The 16,300-nt window shown below is 30.7% G+C and overlaps 2 protein-coding genes across 4 annotated transcripts; one reads left to right on the top strand and one right to left on the bottom strand.

The window, feature by feature from the left end:
- Positions 1–17: 17 nt before the first annotated feature.
- LOC139510061 (uncharacterized) lies at positions 18–12,096 on the top strand. Its single transcript, XM_071296286.1, has 10 exons — positions 18–44; positions 1,535–1,641; positions 4,389–4,462; positions 4,938–5,004; positions 6,051–6,126; positions 6,750–6,818; positions 7,527–7,598; positions 9,602–9,743; positions 10,735–10,822; positions 11,797–12,096. Exons 2-10 carry the CDS (start codon positions 1,539–1,541, stop codon positions 11,868–11,870), a joined length of 765 nt encoding a protein of 254 aa, XP_071152387.1. The 5' UTR covers positions 18–44; positions 1,535–1,538; the 3' UTR covers positions 11,871–12,096.
- Positions 12,050–14,980, bottom strand: LOC139510062 (uncharacterized). Of its 3 annotated transcripts, none has more exons than XM_071296287.1 (4): positions 14,917–14,980; positions 13,734–13,846; positions 12,967–13,069; positions 12,050–12,214 (listed from the first exon to the last, which is right to left on the bottom strand). In XM_071296287.1, exons 2-4 carry the CDS (start codon positions 13,824–13,826, stop codon positions 12,165–12,167), a joined length of 246 nt encoding a protein of 81 aa, XP_071152388.1. In that variant the 5' UTR covers positions 13,827–13,846; positions 14,917–14,980; the 3' UTR covers positions 12,050–12,164. The 3 variants fall into 3 exon arrangements, with proteins under 3 accessions (XP_071152388.1, XP_071152389.1, XP_071152390.1); XM_071296288.1 differs by having other exon boundaries at positions 14,870–14,980; XM_071296289.1 differs by lacking the exon at positions 14,917–14,980 and adding an exon at positions 14,680–14,755.
- Positions 14,981–16,300: the final 1,320 nt, after the last annotated feature.

The following is a 16,300-nucleotide window of genomic DNA, read 5'->3' on the forward strand; positions in this document are numbered from 1 at the left end:
ACAATACTTGACTTCCTGTTTGATTGGAGAGGGAAAATCAAATCGGTTTTTTTTTTTTAAAGTAAACATTAGTCATGTGTAGTTGCATCAGAGACATATAATACAATGTATTATATGTATCTGGTTGCATTCATATATAATTTATACAAATATTTTTTTTAGGTTAATTTTGTAACTGGATCATTTTGATTTTCATTCAGGTCATTTTGAACTGGTTGGGATTTCTGCTTGCACTACTAAATTTACTATTTTACTATGTTTACTAAAAAAATATGCTTTGTTTACACTCTTTTCATTTTCTTATTTAGATTAAGTGTACAAATGAGTTGTTTACCAGAGTAAACATTGAACAAGCAAGACTTGAATATTTATAAGGGAGACAATCCAGTGTCAACAGCGACACCTACGGCTACAAAATACAGAATTATCAGTAGTCTTTCAATAGACGTATTTACACTTGTATGCCAATTTGTCCATTACATAAAATCACACAGGTTTCCGTAAACTTTGACATCATAATTTAAAATATTTGACATCACAATTTAAAAGTGATTGTTGATTGACGTTAAAAGGTGATTAGGAGTAGATCTAAGGTCATTTGGATGCAAGATTCAGCTAAATATCAAAAGTGTAAATACGTTTATGATCCACAGATATTTACTGTTTTGCACAGCATGGCCTTTATATATATGTAGGATTATAAAGTGTGAACTTTGAAGGGGCTACTAAAATGGGATGGTCCCACTAATGTGGGAAGCAGGGTTTCCCAGGTCTATTATTTTTTTGCCACCTCTTTTGCCAAAACAATATATTTTTCGCCACTTTATTATTTAATTCACTAACATAAACAAGTAACATAAATAAGAATATTTTATTTCAAAGTAAAGGGCCCTATAAAGAGCTTTCATCACATTACATACAAGTACAAAAGATTAGACATAAATTAGAGACAAATAAGAAAACACCATTGTTTAATAATATAAAAAAATACTATAAAAGGCCAGGACAGAACCAGAAAATACAATTAACAGCTTTAAAATATACCATTTAAAATCATATACCACTCAAAATATATATTTTTAAATAAAAGAATATTTGTATAATTTGTGATTTCCTCCTATCTTTTTCTACATATATATGAAGTTACACTGATGTCATTCAATATGTGTGTGTTCAAACAGTTTGACAGTTAACATGGTTAAGCTTCCTTATCCCAACAACTATTTTTGACTACTGTGAATTCATTATTATTCGTTGGATACTAATTTTTCGTGGATTTCCTGGATACAGATGAACCACGAAATTAAGTATTCAACGAAGTACAAATTTTCTATAAGGTACAAATGTATATGCAGATTTTGGCAAAACTACAAAATCAAATATCCACGAACACGCAAGTTTTCCTCAATCCACATAAATTTGTATCCACACAAATAAATGAATTCACAGTAAATCCTCCATGTTTACCAGATGATATCCTATTCATTTTATAAAGAATTAAATTGCGTCAAACATTTTGTATTTTTTCTTGCAGAATCATGGCTGAAAACACCAGAAAAAGTCCACGTAGGAAAAGTAAAAGAAGATCCAGTTTTGCTGCTTCAAGGATTAATATTCTACAGCAAGGCACATCTGGGGGAGGTATTAAAAAGCATGGCAATAATCATATTCTTGTTTTCAAAATTCCAATAGGGAACATATTATATATAATTGTATTTTACAATTATATAATAATCATATTAATAATCAGTAAAAAAAAGATAATAATATAATAGAGTAAATGTTAGAAAGGCTCATCTAGGGAAGGTATTAAAAAGCATAGCAATAGTTATGTAAATAATCATAATAATCAATTATGAATGAAAAAGATAAAAATATAATAATATAGAGAAATGTTAGAAAGGCTCTTTTGGAGAAGGCAAAATTGTAACAATTATAATAATAAAATTAAATCAAAGTGCTCGTAAGCACTGAAGGGTCAAGATTGCTCTAATTTTGCTAGGAACTTTGTTCATTGTATTGTGTTTAGCCAAATAACATAATCTAAAAGGAGTAAGTTCGCTAAGGGTCATATTTGGCCTCAATTATAAAGTTCAATGCTATAAGATAAAAAATGTTTAAAGTGGACTTAAAGACATGTGAGAAAGTTTTATAGAACATTTTCTGTCATAGTTTTTGGAAAGATTGGAACTTGTTCTAAATCTTTCCCTAGGCACTGGCCTCCCTAACAACACGACAGGTTAGCTACTATTACTGCATGTATTCACACTGAAATATAGTTCCCTATAGTTCTCATGTATGTGCACATAATACACATATAAACTGTGAAAAATGGGTATATTTTTGGAGCAGTTCATTCAAGAATGTATGTAATTAATGTGTGTTGATGTGCAGGCTTTTTTTTAAGCCCTTTGATTAGGTAATTGAGTATTGATACAATACAAGTATGATTGACAACTGTCATTATCACCAAATAATCAGGGACAGGGTGGACCTTAAATTGCAATGCCCCACCTCCTAAACTGTCAATCAAATTGGCCACATTACTTATCAACATCAGTGTTACATAATTATACAGACCCAATATACATTTCAATACACAAATATTTGACCTCATAATTGAATACACAAATGTATGTATTAGATGTTTGATATATAAGGATGATAGATTTATTTATTGCCTATTACTTTTGATCTACATTACATAAAATGATTCTGTAAATTATGTCTGAAAGATAAATGATTAATTAAGGATTAACATGATCTTTAAAAAAATGAAATATAGATATGAATATATAAAAGGTATTCAAGTTAGGCCTATAATTTACTTGATAAATTTCCAATAATCATCTGTAATAAATCAACAATTTAGGTTAGTTCACTTTTTTTTTTTTTATCAGAAATTGGCTTGAAACAGTTTTAAAATTTTAAAACTTTTAATTATAACAAACCAATTTTTATTAATTTATTCCCCTTCAATCATTAATATGTCTATTTTAGTCATTTGAATTTTAATAAGAAGTGAATATATTTTTGCTATCAAGAAAAATGTGCATTTCAATAAATTTTAGTTTGTTTACGTTGAAAAAGTACATTTTCAATGCCCTGTGCTGAATAAATACTTTATAAATTGATCAAAAGGCACTCTACAACTTTCAATCCTCAATGTCATATAACCTATCTAACAAAATGCCCCAAAACAACATTTTTAGATTATTTTTGTTGACACTTTAAAGTTCTTAGCTGTTGGTCTAGAACTTATGTCTTACAAGGAATTGGTAACCTGTACTAGAAGAATTTTTGATTTGCAATTTTTTAATTTTTGTTTAAACATGTTCATAAAAGGCAACAGTATCTGGATAAGATATAAACTGCAGTTTAAATAAAATTGTGCAAATTAAGAGAACATTTTATTTAATTTGAGCTCATTTTATCTTCATACTGGAAAAGCACTTTTATTCCTGCTCAAGATCTGCTGTTTATACAATTTTCAGCAATACTGTTTTATTAATGTTCTTTTGTCCCCACCATACCTTAATATGAAATTATTCAAACTACTCTTCCAATCTTTCCACAGGTGCTATCGAGCACTTTGATTATCTAAAGCATTGATTTTTACATCCCAGTTAGGTCAAAATAAGGGATTTTACAAAATTGGCAGAATTTCAGCCAAATTTAACATCAGGAAACATAGAGAGCAGCCGTCGACAACCTAAATATTCAAGTTAGACATGTAAAATGTCATTACAAACATTATTGTCAAAGATCTTATTTGTCGACGTATGCGCTCTATGTTTCCTGTCCAAATATTCAATGGAAATTTACCCATTTTCATTGTATTTTCCTGGAAAATCAAAATGAGTACTTTTTGAGACGTCATGAATAAAACACAGGAATGTAAATCTGCAACAAAAAGACTTATTTCCTTCTAGTCACTGTATTAACTATTAATCATTGTGATATTGGTTAATAAATCCCAATTTGAAATTTAGACCAAAAAAGGGGGCCATTTTAGGGCCTTATTAAACCTTCTCCTTTCAGTTATCTTCCTTTGTAGATTGATCCTAAATTTATAACAGATGTACATGATTACACCATATACAACTTATGTATTATTTTATAAAACATTTTTCTTGACAATTATGGTTATTCAAATACCCAGCACATCTGAAGAAGCGAAAAACGTAAAAGATTGGTCTGAACTGGTAAGAATTAAACCAATGTAACATGACAGTCTATTGTCTAAAGAGACACAATGAAATAACCAAATAATTGCTGTCCTAAATATTCTACAGAATTTAGAATAATTCTACGAAACTAAGATTCTACTTTATTTTTGTTTTTAATCAAATATCAGGTTTCTATACAATTTCTCATTTATTTTTCAGAATTGTATCAAGAAATAGATAGTAGCAAACCACCAGACGAAAGACTTGTCATGTTAACAAAAGTCTGCTTAGAGGTATTTACATTGCACCTTTGCCTGAAGTGGTTTTCCAGTCTTACAAAATACAACTGAATATCGTCTCAATGCAAAAAAGTCATTTTAATCTCACCACGTTACAAGGCTGCCCAAAACATAAAGAATAAGATAGCTGAATATTGTCTCCATGCATAAAAGTCGTTTTAATCTCAAAACTTTACAAAGAAGAAAGAATGATAGCCATTTTTAACTTCTGTAAATTCAGAAATAATTGCAATGTTTTTATTATTTCGAAAAATGCAACAGGCTTAATGCTGTCCAGCAATAATTAGGTCATTTTGACAGGTCTACATTTTGTCTTACAGAAGGAAACTGTATATTTAAAGAAAATGTGTTATAATTGCCAGTGAGACAACTCTTCACAAGAGACCAAATAACATATAAATTAACAGCTATGTATAGGTCACTGTATTTCCTTCAAGTATCTTTGAAAATTGCTGTTCTTACATTTCAGTACACTCTCAAAAAGATGGAAGATCAAATGACTGGTTGTAGAGATTTCAGTGCTTACAAAAGAGAAGGTACCAGTATAAAATAAATAGTTGACTGGGTATTATCTGCTATGATTTGATTATTTCTGGCAATGATACTGAAGAAAATCCTTTTTTAAGAATGCTTTTATCAGTGTTGTTGCTTTTTCGGCTGGGTGGACTTTGTAGAAGACATTCCAAAGCACAAAGTGAATAGTTCCCCTTGTGGTATAGGTTTTGCTAATTGTTGAAGACAATATGCTGACCTATAGTTGCTAATTTTCTACATCATTTTGTCTCTGGTGGAGAGTTGTCTCATTTGCAATCATACCACATCATCTTAATTTTATAATCACCATTTTCTATGATGAACTTTAGAGATGGGTTCAGAAAATTTCAACCCTAGCACAGGAATGAGTTCCATATGAAATTGTTACCCACAATAAGTTTTTAGAAAAACAACCTACCCTATGACTTTGAGGATTTTCAGGTAAGTTATTATAGAGTAACAAGACTTTGTATTCCTTAAAAAAAATGAAAAAAATGGAACTAGTAACAAATCTTTCTAAAACTTATAAAAATGTGTACACATTATTCTGATGATTCAGTAACATTTATTAAGCCTACATACAATGCATTTGATTGTGGACAGGCATAACCATGTACCTTTGATCCAACTTTTGAAGAAGGAAGGAAGTAAACACTTTTGAACAGATATATTTATTTTTACATTTAAGGAATGACTGTTATATTTTTTCTGTATTTGAAATAACATAAAAAATGTGGTGCACACTTTGAAATAACCCGCTATATTTCTTATAATTTTATTCTAAATTCCATTTTAAACTGGAGTAAACCATAAAAAAAACATGGATGACGTCATAGTCACAACTAAATTACGTCTATGGGCTGACAAACAAAACAAGGTCAGCCAATCAGAAGACATGTTACATCCAAAATTAAATAATTGAGAGATAAAGTGTTTTTCAGTAGATGTTTCTGTAACTCTTATTCATGTTTGTTACAAGAATAAAATTGAGAATGTCTTTTATTCTGACTAAATAAGATGTACCTATTTAAAGTCTGAATAATTTTAGTGGAAGAGGCTGTTCTTAGAAAGATTGCAGACATGGAAGTCAAAGGTGTTTTTAAAGAAGCTTCAGAAAAAGAAAGGTAGATAGAACTCCAAGCTTTTCTTAGTAAAAAGATTTAATAGTATGTAGGAAACCTAAGCAAAAGAGTAGTAAATAGTAGTAAAGCTCCAGCTCACTGGACAAAAAACCTAAAAAATATTCATGAATTGTTATCTTTTGTCTGTTGTTGTTTTATTTACTATTTAGGCCTAATTATGAATGTGTTCAACGTGGCTAAATGATATTGTGTTCTATGAATTATTGAATTACTGTGACTTTAATAAGTCCAAATACCCCCTCCCTAAATTCATCTTCTTTGCAATTGTATAGATCTTATATGATTTAAGGAACTAGTTGTCTAACTGTCAATCATACCACATCTCCTTATTTTCACACACAGCATAGTTTAGATGCTTGATAAACCAAATGTGCTTTTAGTGATTTATATTTAGTGCATGGCCACTTCAATATACTATTGTAAGAAGTTACTATGATTGATCAGGAGAATAATAGCTTACATTCACTTCATTTTGAACTTTGGTGGATAGTTGTCTCATTGGCAATCATACCACATCTCCTTATTTTTATGAGAATAATTCCACTATGTTATTGAATGAATTAAATTTAATTGAAAGTTGAATAAGTTAATGTTTTCTATTTCAGTATGCTACCAAATCCCATCAACTCAGAATTGGACTCTGCCATAGAAGAAATGAAGACAAAAATTTCAAGGTGAATTTAAGAAATAATTAATGCATTGTAAGGGGTCATTTTTTTGGACATCTTTGCTAAAAGATCTCAGGTTAGGAATATTATTGTGATTTGTGAAGAAAAAAAAACAATACCCTTCCGGAGCACCTGAGATCACCCCAAGTTTTTGGTGTGGTTCGTGTTGCTAAGTCTTTCTTTTTCTGCTGTGTCTTCTGTACTATTATTTGTCTGTTTGTCTTTTATTAATAGCCATGGCGTTGTCAGTTTATTTTCTATCTATGAGTTTGACTCCCCCTCTGGTATCTTTCGTCACTCTTTTATATACAAAATGTTTCTATTTGAAGAATGGACTGCTCCACCATGAAATAAAGATGCAAAACTTTGCTGTTATTAAATTTTGGCTTAAAAATCAAATTCACCACATATGATAAAATGTCTGTTTCAAATAAGCCATAAACCTTTAGATATGTACAAAACATGGTTACGTTTTCAATCTGCATGACATGGATTAAACAAAAATATTCACCTATTTAAACAAAAATGAATAACATGAGATTCCTAACCTCATGCATGTCACAAAGTAATTTGACACCATGCAACAAAATATTAAAACCAAGGGATTGAAAAAAAACTTTAATGTTCAAAATAACTGAACGCAGAGGACATGACTTGTAGTGCTTATATTGCTATCATATTTTCTCTTGGCCTAAATTGATAATTATTTTGTAGGCTGCAAGAAGAAACTAACAAATGGGATCAGCTAGTAACAGACACAGAAAATAAAATATCTGAATGTGATCAGTATGTATTAGTAAATATGATGAAGACTTAATGGTTGGATTTACTGATTCAAACTTATTGACAGATTTCTGTAAAATGATACTGTAAAAATATCAGCTGCTAGTCTAAATATATATGTCGATTGAGCTGTGCCCTTAAACTGGATGAAACATTTGATTTGTACTATGTCAAATGCATATGTTTAATGACATTAATTGCACCTGGTTAGCATCTACAATTATAATTACTGAATCCAACAAGATTCAACAGCTGCTGTGGATTCCTTTATTTTTGGCTCACCTGGCCCAAAGGGCCAAGTGAGCTTTTCTCATCACTTTGCGTCCGGCGGCGTTAACTTTTACAAAAATCTTCTCCTCTGAAACTACTTGGCCAAATTAAACCTAACTTGTCCACAATCATCATTAGGGTATGTTGTTTAAAAAATGTGTCTGTTGACCCCGGCCAGCCAACCAAGATGGCCGCCATAGCTAAAAATAGAACATAGGGGTAAAATATAGATTTTGGCTTATAACTGACAAGGGTTAAAATTGTTTATCAAGTCAAGAACTATCTGCCCTGAAATTTTCAGATGAATCGGACAACCTGTTGTTGGTTTGTTACCCCTTTATTGGTAATTTTAAGGAAATTTTGCCATTTTTGGTTATTATCTTCAATATCGTCATGAATCCATCTGATCTATGTCCTTAGTTTAATACATGTATGCACATAGACCAAGGTGAGTGACACAGGCTCTTAAGAGCCTCTAGTTATTGGTTCCTTATTTTAGTGGATGGAGGAAATATGTTTTTTTGTGGATATTTGATCTTGTAGTTTTGCCAATGTCATGAATGTCTGCATACACTCCAACATTTGTCCAATAGAAAATTTGAACTTCTCTGAACATTTAAATTTATGGTTAACCTTTACCTATGAAACCAACCAAAATTGATATCACATATATGATAAGGAGTCTATACTATATAGTATATAAATATCTTATTAAAACGGTATCGGGTAATTTCCATATAAACATACATGGCATCCAGCAGTGTCCTCCCAAGGGTCTTGGAGAAACATGGCAATGATTTTCTTATATTTTGGGTTTTTAAATTTGGTGCTATTATTTCTTGAAACCTGATGATGTTCAAACTCCCTGTTTACCAGAATGCTATTTGTGGGTGAAACACTGCATCTGAGAAAGATGTAATTAAATGTTGGGGTTTATATGGGGATGGGTCTTATATTAATGTCAAAATTTTATCAATGAATTATTATGTTTAAACTAATGAATTAAGGTGGTACCTAACACTACAGGGAGATAACTCTGTAAATTCAGCCAAACGTTTTAATAACGTTGTGTTGTAAAGGGAATATTAAGCTTCTCAATGATCAAAATTGGTGTTTGTCAATCTGCTATATAACCAGTGTAATTTTTCTGATAAAATGGTTGGTTCAAAATTTTTGAAATTTATATATTTTGATTAAAGGGTCAAGGTTAATACTTTGTCAAAATTTTATGAAAATTAAACGAGCCAAATTAATTTTAGTGAAAGTGTTGGGTACCACCTTAAGCAGGCCTGAAAAGCTACAGCACATGAATCAGGATCTGTTCCCTTTAAATTTTCAACAATGTAACAAAATCTTTTGGAAATTTTAATCAGTATTGCCAATTGAAAGCAGGGAAAGGAATTTGTAAAAGGGAAAATTTACTTGTTATATTGCAATGTTAATGTTATTATTCTCAAAATAAATATTGTTTACACTACTGTAAATTCAGAAATTATTGCGTGCATTTATTTTTGTGATTTTGTCATTTGAGACTTAAATGAGATTTTAATTTTTAAGATTTTGAGAAAAATCCTGTTTCATTTATATAAGATCATATAAAATATTTCAAAATGTGTGTTTAAATTATTGCGTTTACAACTCTGTCGCACTTTTCGCAATAATAAAAACCTCACAATAATTTCTGAATTTACAGTAATTGAAAGCTAACAATGTGAGTTATGTATTCTATTCTTCAGATTGTCCAAACAACCACATCTAACAGAGTTAGACATCTCTGATACACTGAAAGAACAAAGTGGACAATATCTCTGTAACAGATTAGATTATAACAGTTTACTGACAGATTTAAATAAAAGCTGTCAAAAGACATGTTTGATGGTAGGTATAAACTTAAGCAGAATTAGATCTCAGTTGTCAAAAGACATGTTTTATGGTAGGTACAAGTGTAAAGCAAAATATTGTTGTATAAAATATTCAACCTAATACAATATTCCATTATTTTGTATTGGAAAGGAGTAGGTAAGGGCCAATTTTGGCCCCAAATTTCAGTTTCATCTAACGAGATATTTAGGACACTTTTTAAACACTTAAGTGTCTATTTCAATTGATTCGATTAGTTTATGTAAAAGATTTTAACTGATTCAGTCATTAAAAACGCTCTGATTGAAGTTTAAATATGAAAAATCTATCAAATTATATGCCAAAAAACGTCACTTTTCAGATGGTTTTCGTCAAAAACGAAAGTGACCACATCCGTGTTCATCCTCAACCTTTATATATGTTATGTATTATCATCAAATACAACTTACATTTCAATATTATGAATGCGGCCACTTTCATTTAAGACGGAAACCGTCTAAAATTCAACTAAAATGCTATAATTGTGAAGATTTCAGTAATTTAGCATGACTTTATGATGCTAGTACACGATATATGTGCATTGTATTGTCAAAAACAGCACATATTTATGTAGCAGAAGCATTTTACTTTCCAAAAAATAGCATTTTCACAATTTTGCTAAACTGCCTAATTTTGGGGCCAAAAAGGGGTCTTACTGAACCTACTCCTTTTATCTTTTCTATGAAATAATCATAAGGACAAATTTTCGTATGCAATTTTCATCCATTTACAGATAATATGATGAATATTACAAATTTTGTCTTTTTAAAGGAAGGTTATCTAAGGATATATATTGTATATATTAAGGCTATATTTCATAGATTAATTGTCATGAATTTTAACAGTAACATTCACTGAACTGTATATATGACGGATGTTTGACCAAAAGACAAATAGTCCGGTAAATAACGGATCTCTTGCATGTTGAAGTCAATTATATCTGAAATGAATTATACCTTTTTAATTGCAGGTTGATGAACATACAAGAGTTCTCAACAGATTAGACACAGCCTTTAAACATGTATCATCTAACATAAACAAAAAAGTTCTACACATGAGTAAGTTGGTGTTATCCATTTAATAAAACTATGTTTTGTTATCCTCCCACCAAACAAAGTTAGGAGTCCAAACTTGCAGATACAATACTTCTCCATTGCAGTAATGTCCTGATTCAAACAACTATAAATATTGGAGGAATTATCTATTGATGCATCCACACTTAATTTTGGTAACAAGGACCTTCAATTTACACAATAATGACACGGTTAAACGATCTGGTATCCCTCATAAAACTTTAATCTGTACTTGCATTACAAAATTTGTGCTCCAAACACCAAACCTACTACTATAATTCAATGATTTCGGAGTCTGAGTATGATTATCTTACTTGAAAGTTTTATGACGCAAGCCCAGATCCTAGAAACTACAATTTATGAATTGGAGAAAAGATCTTTTGTCACTTGATGCATTTATCTGTGACATGGGTCCACCCTATAATAAGGTCACATTGACCTTCATTATATCATTTTTAAGATTGAAATACAAATTCTAAAATATAAAGATATAGTGATTAGCTATTGTTCTAATTGGCTCTATCTTTTGAGATTGTTTGGTTTACTATGTTGTTGCATAGTTATTTTGTTGAGATAATAATAACATCTACTTTTCATAGATTCAAGGTGAACATTAAAAAGGTCTCTGTAAAAGGCAGATATTGGTAACTGAACAATTTATGCCAATGCCTTATATGTCAACTAGAAAGATGGTTAAAGATTAATCTTTAGTAGCGCTGAATTGTATGTTACTTTATACATGTCTTTTGATTATCTGTGTCATTAGGTTGCTGTCTCACATCAATGCATACCTGCTTACATCTCTTTTTATTATTGACAATTTTCTTGCATTCATCTTGAGATTTACTATTGGAAGGGTTTACCATAATTAATAATCTTCTTGAACTTAAACATATAACATGTTTTATGTAGTTCTTCTTTCACATAAATATGCTCAAATATAATGTTTTTTCTTACAGAAGAATCACAACAGCCATTAGAAACACCAAGACGAGTTATGCAGTCACTTTTGTCCTTTCCAACACCAAAATGACCGGGTTTTCATAAAGGCATTTCGCCTCATTTTGTATATTTTAACCTACTTTAAAGATAGAAATGTTGATTAAATTACCAATACATGTACAGCGTACCTGTGTATTATTTTAATATTGCTCAAACTCTAAATGTCATATATATTTGTGTTCAACACTTTAATACTATATAGTGAACATGTTCATGTCAATATTTTATTGGAAAAATAAAAGAATATTGCACTATAATAAGACGTTAATGTTTCAATGAATATCTGTTGTACATTCTGTTAGATCGACTGTAAATAACCAATCTGTCAGTTTGATTTAACTCTCTGTCCTCTGCAAGTCAGTAATACAAATAGACCTACAATAACAAACATAAGTAATGATTAACCAGATTCTTCTTACAGTTGTTTATTTAACACATTATTGAAAAAGGCAAAATGGGCTAATCCCAGTTGTTAATAGTGCTTTGAAGAAACATACTACACAATGCATATTGTTTTGGTGAATTGTTACACTCAGGAATTGAATGGCTATCACCACCAACATGAATCCGTATTTTGTTATTAATAAAATTGAGAATGAAAATGGGGAACGTTTCAAAGAGAAAACAACCCAATCAAAGAGCAGACAACAGCTGAAGGCCACTAATGGGGTTTTCAATGCAGCGAGAAATATTTGAACATTTTATTTCTCATTTCCATCATTTTTCCCATCTGACAATAAAAACATCGAAATTATTTCTGAATTTACAGTTCTATTCATATGATATAAAATTTGATGGATTCTGAGGGGAAACAATAACAAAGTACTAATTGTCTCGTATGAACAGCACACATTCCTTTCTTTACTTAAAGCATGTAAAGTTAAACCTTTTAAGGTTTCAAAAAAATGCATGTCTTGATGATGGTTATATAATTCATTTATAGAGAATAATTAGCTTTGTTTTAGGCTGAATATAAATTAAAAAGTTATGAAATAATCTAGAACTGTGCCAATAACTTCAAAATCAAACAGAACAATAACATCTTGTTTAAAATATGGCAAAAAAAAAAAAAAAAAATGTTTTTACCAATATGACATTAGATTTCAAACAAATAAAAATATATTTACCTATAACAGCTAATCCAGTGACACCCATCAGCAATGGAATACCTAATGCATATTTGTGGTCTGGAAAGACTTGGTGGAAGATTTGATCTTTGTCAACAAAGGGCTGAAAATAACAATGATTGCATAAACAATATGTGTTTTATCATAGCTATAAATAGCCATTTCAATTTAATATTCAGGTAAAAAAAATATATAATAAATGTGTTTACTTTTGTGCTCCACCTACTAAATTAATGTTCAATTTTCTTGGAGGTCTTTTTATAGTTACTGGTATTTGTTATGTTGTATAAGCATATATGCCACTTTCACCATGTTTTGAATCAATTGATTTCTAAGTCCAGTAACCTAAAAATGTGTGTTTGGACTTCTTGTTTTGCTTTAAATGAAAGTACATTAGACTCACTTATAAGTCCACATAATGAGATACATAGTTTGACAGAGAAACTCCTCAAAGTACTGACTTTAATCCTTTTTATTTAGCAAAAATGTTAATTCACTTACAACTTTTCTTACTTTTACAATTTTTTAAACTATTAGCAAAACATTGGTGTGAATATCATAGAATTGTCATTTTCATCAATATGTTAGAAGCGTTAAATTTTGAGAAATTTTCCATAATGAAAATTCAGAAATTGTTGTGTGCATTTCTTGTTGTGTTTTTTTTTTAAAAGAATGAACAAAAATGCTAGATTAATAACACTGTATTGCCAGTCAAATTAATCACAAAAAAAAAACTCAATATTATAAGAGTTTACAGTATATCTTACCAGAACAATAACCCAAACTGTGTAATAGATGTAAGCTATAGAGGTCACTGTGATCAGTGTCCAACCAGCCAATAATTCAAATGTTCTTGTCATCTTTCATCTTGGTATACAATCTGAAAAAAAAAAGTAATGATTGAGTTAGAGTCATTATAAAGTGTACCTGGTATGTCTTCTTGTTTTTTAATTGGCACATGTAAAGAGTTGAGAGTTCTGTAATGCTTCACATTGATGCACTAATGACTCATTCTCCGTCTAGTGGACTTATAACATTCTTTTAAAGAATCCAGTCCTTAGCAAGGAAGAAGAAGAAGGAGTGTTCCAAGTTAAATTTACCAGTTTATCTGTTTATAGTCATTGTAATGGCATGAGAGGAAAACATGTAATGTTGCATTCCTTGGATGTTTCTTGAATTTTAAATGTATTGGTTATGGTTAATTTCATACAAAAGGGATATAGTTTGTTTTATTGCCATACATGTACACATTTTTTAGTCTTTTTAATTTGTCAGCTGGTGTAAACAAAATAAACCAACACAAAATATACTCTGATCTTTATAATATTTGGTTCCACCTTTTCAATATATTGGGTACCTTTAGGGTTTAATTTTGCATGTTTATTTTAAAGTCATTGCCATAACTTTCAAATGTCTGTAAAGTTCAACATAAAATTGAAGAGACTTGTACCTGAAGCCAGGTGAATTGGATCAAGTGTTGAACACAAAAATTTATTTGTCAACTTTTATTCATAAAAGGAGGTCACAGGTGTGTTGCATATGTCAATAACCAAGCCTGACAAAAAACGTCTTTGAATAGAATTACAATCTTGGTGATACAGGACAATTTCCAATAGCAATGATACTAGAGTGGCAAACTTGCTATGAAGACCTACATGATTGAATATAATATATACATGTATGATATATTTATGGCCTCATATTTTGCCATACCATTTACATTTGTCAGTTCCAACCACAACTGGCTCATACATGCTGAGCTAATATTATATATATACATAAAGAGTAAAATGTACACTCGTACTAGATGTTGACCTTAGTAGGGCCTTTGTTTACAAATAGATGTATGATGGATAAAGCATGCGTTGTAGGATAAACGTTTTATATATCCATCCTACTATACCTTGACTGGTCAATTTTGATACGTATTTAATACGTTTCTAAGATTACCTTCAAAACAAAGTTTCAACATTATTTACATTTTTTCCAGGAAGTTAAATTCATAGTATAAAATATAAAGTCAAAGTAGGTAAATTTCCGGAAAATATCCCTTTTTATATTGGTATTTGTTTCACGTCCACTGAGGCTGGGACTATAGTCCCAGACTGAGGTTACAATCTTTCTGTTATTTTTACAAACGAACGTGTAAATTTTACATGCTTGGGCAGGTCATCAACTGCTAAGTGTTTTTTCCAGAAAATTATAACTAGCTACTAGGATTTATCAACATATTGCGTAGATACAAGTCATGCAGTCAGTTAAAAAAATCTCTAAAACTGATTTTATCTTGATGCTTGATTTCTTGATTGACAAAACATATTAATTAATTACGTTTGGAGGACGTGTTTTTCGATCGGGATCTGTATCTGAAATTCTTAGAAAGATAGTAGGCTAAATGATCTCTAACTAAAAGTAAAGTAATTCAAAAATTAATAACTACTGGAAACTTAAAGAAGAAGAAGAAGAACTATGTTGAACGCATCAATATCATATCGAACTTGAGAAAAAAGGGTTCAACAGATACGATAGAGGTAAGGATTTTCTGTTTTGAATTTACCGGAGTTCGGTATTTTTGCTTTTTTTACTTTTTTTATACAACAGCTCGTGTATATTTTGAAAATGTGTGAAGATTCAAAACAAATATTAAAATATTTAGGTTTTAAAGCATTCCAATGTCCAATCGATCTAAAGATGAAGGATACAGTTAAGTCTGCATCTTATGTCGACTAACATCCAGAAATTGATATTGATTATCGGTTGAAACCCAAACTTAACGACAAACGAGATATCAGCTTTCCAATTGTGAACTTTCCATTTCTGTGTGACTTTCCAGCTTACGAAGTATATAACTCCCACTATAAGAGGCAAATTGAGGGGGAAACGGAAATATTTTGTTAATTATGTAGTGTAATCACTGGATCGGGTAATCTCGTATGAGGTCAGTGGCCTCCATTTTGAAAATTTCTGAATCTGCCACGATAGACGATTGCTGCTCACAAGGAAGCTATTTATATATTGAAGAGTTCCAAGTGGTGAAGTTGAATTCGTCTCAGTTTGTAAATTTTACGGACGCAATCACAAGTGGGTTGACCATTATGGAATATTTGTTTCTCAGATGACAACAATGTGTTCCTATGTTGTGATTACACTCCTGTCCCCTTTTCCTCGAATTCGAACGTCTGAGTTATACCTGTTATCGGGTGCCGCAGTGAAGCATGTGTACCTTTCCGGATCACCTGAGATCACCCCCTTTTTTGGTGGGGTTCGTGTTGCTCATGCAGTCTTTGCTTCTCTATATTGGGTTTTGTATACTGTGTACTGTTGTTTGTCTGTT

The sequence above is a fragment of the Mytilus edulis genome, chromosome 2, assembly GCF_963676685.1.
Source record: "Mytilus edulis chromosome 2, xbMytEdul2.2, whole genome shotgun sequence".
Lineage (NCBI taxonomy): Eukaryota > Metazoa > Mollusca > Bivalvia > Mytilida > Mytilidae > Mytilus > Mytilus edulis.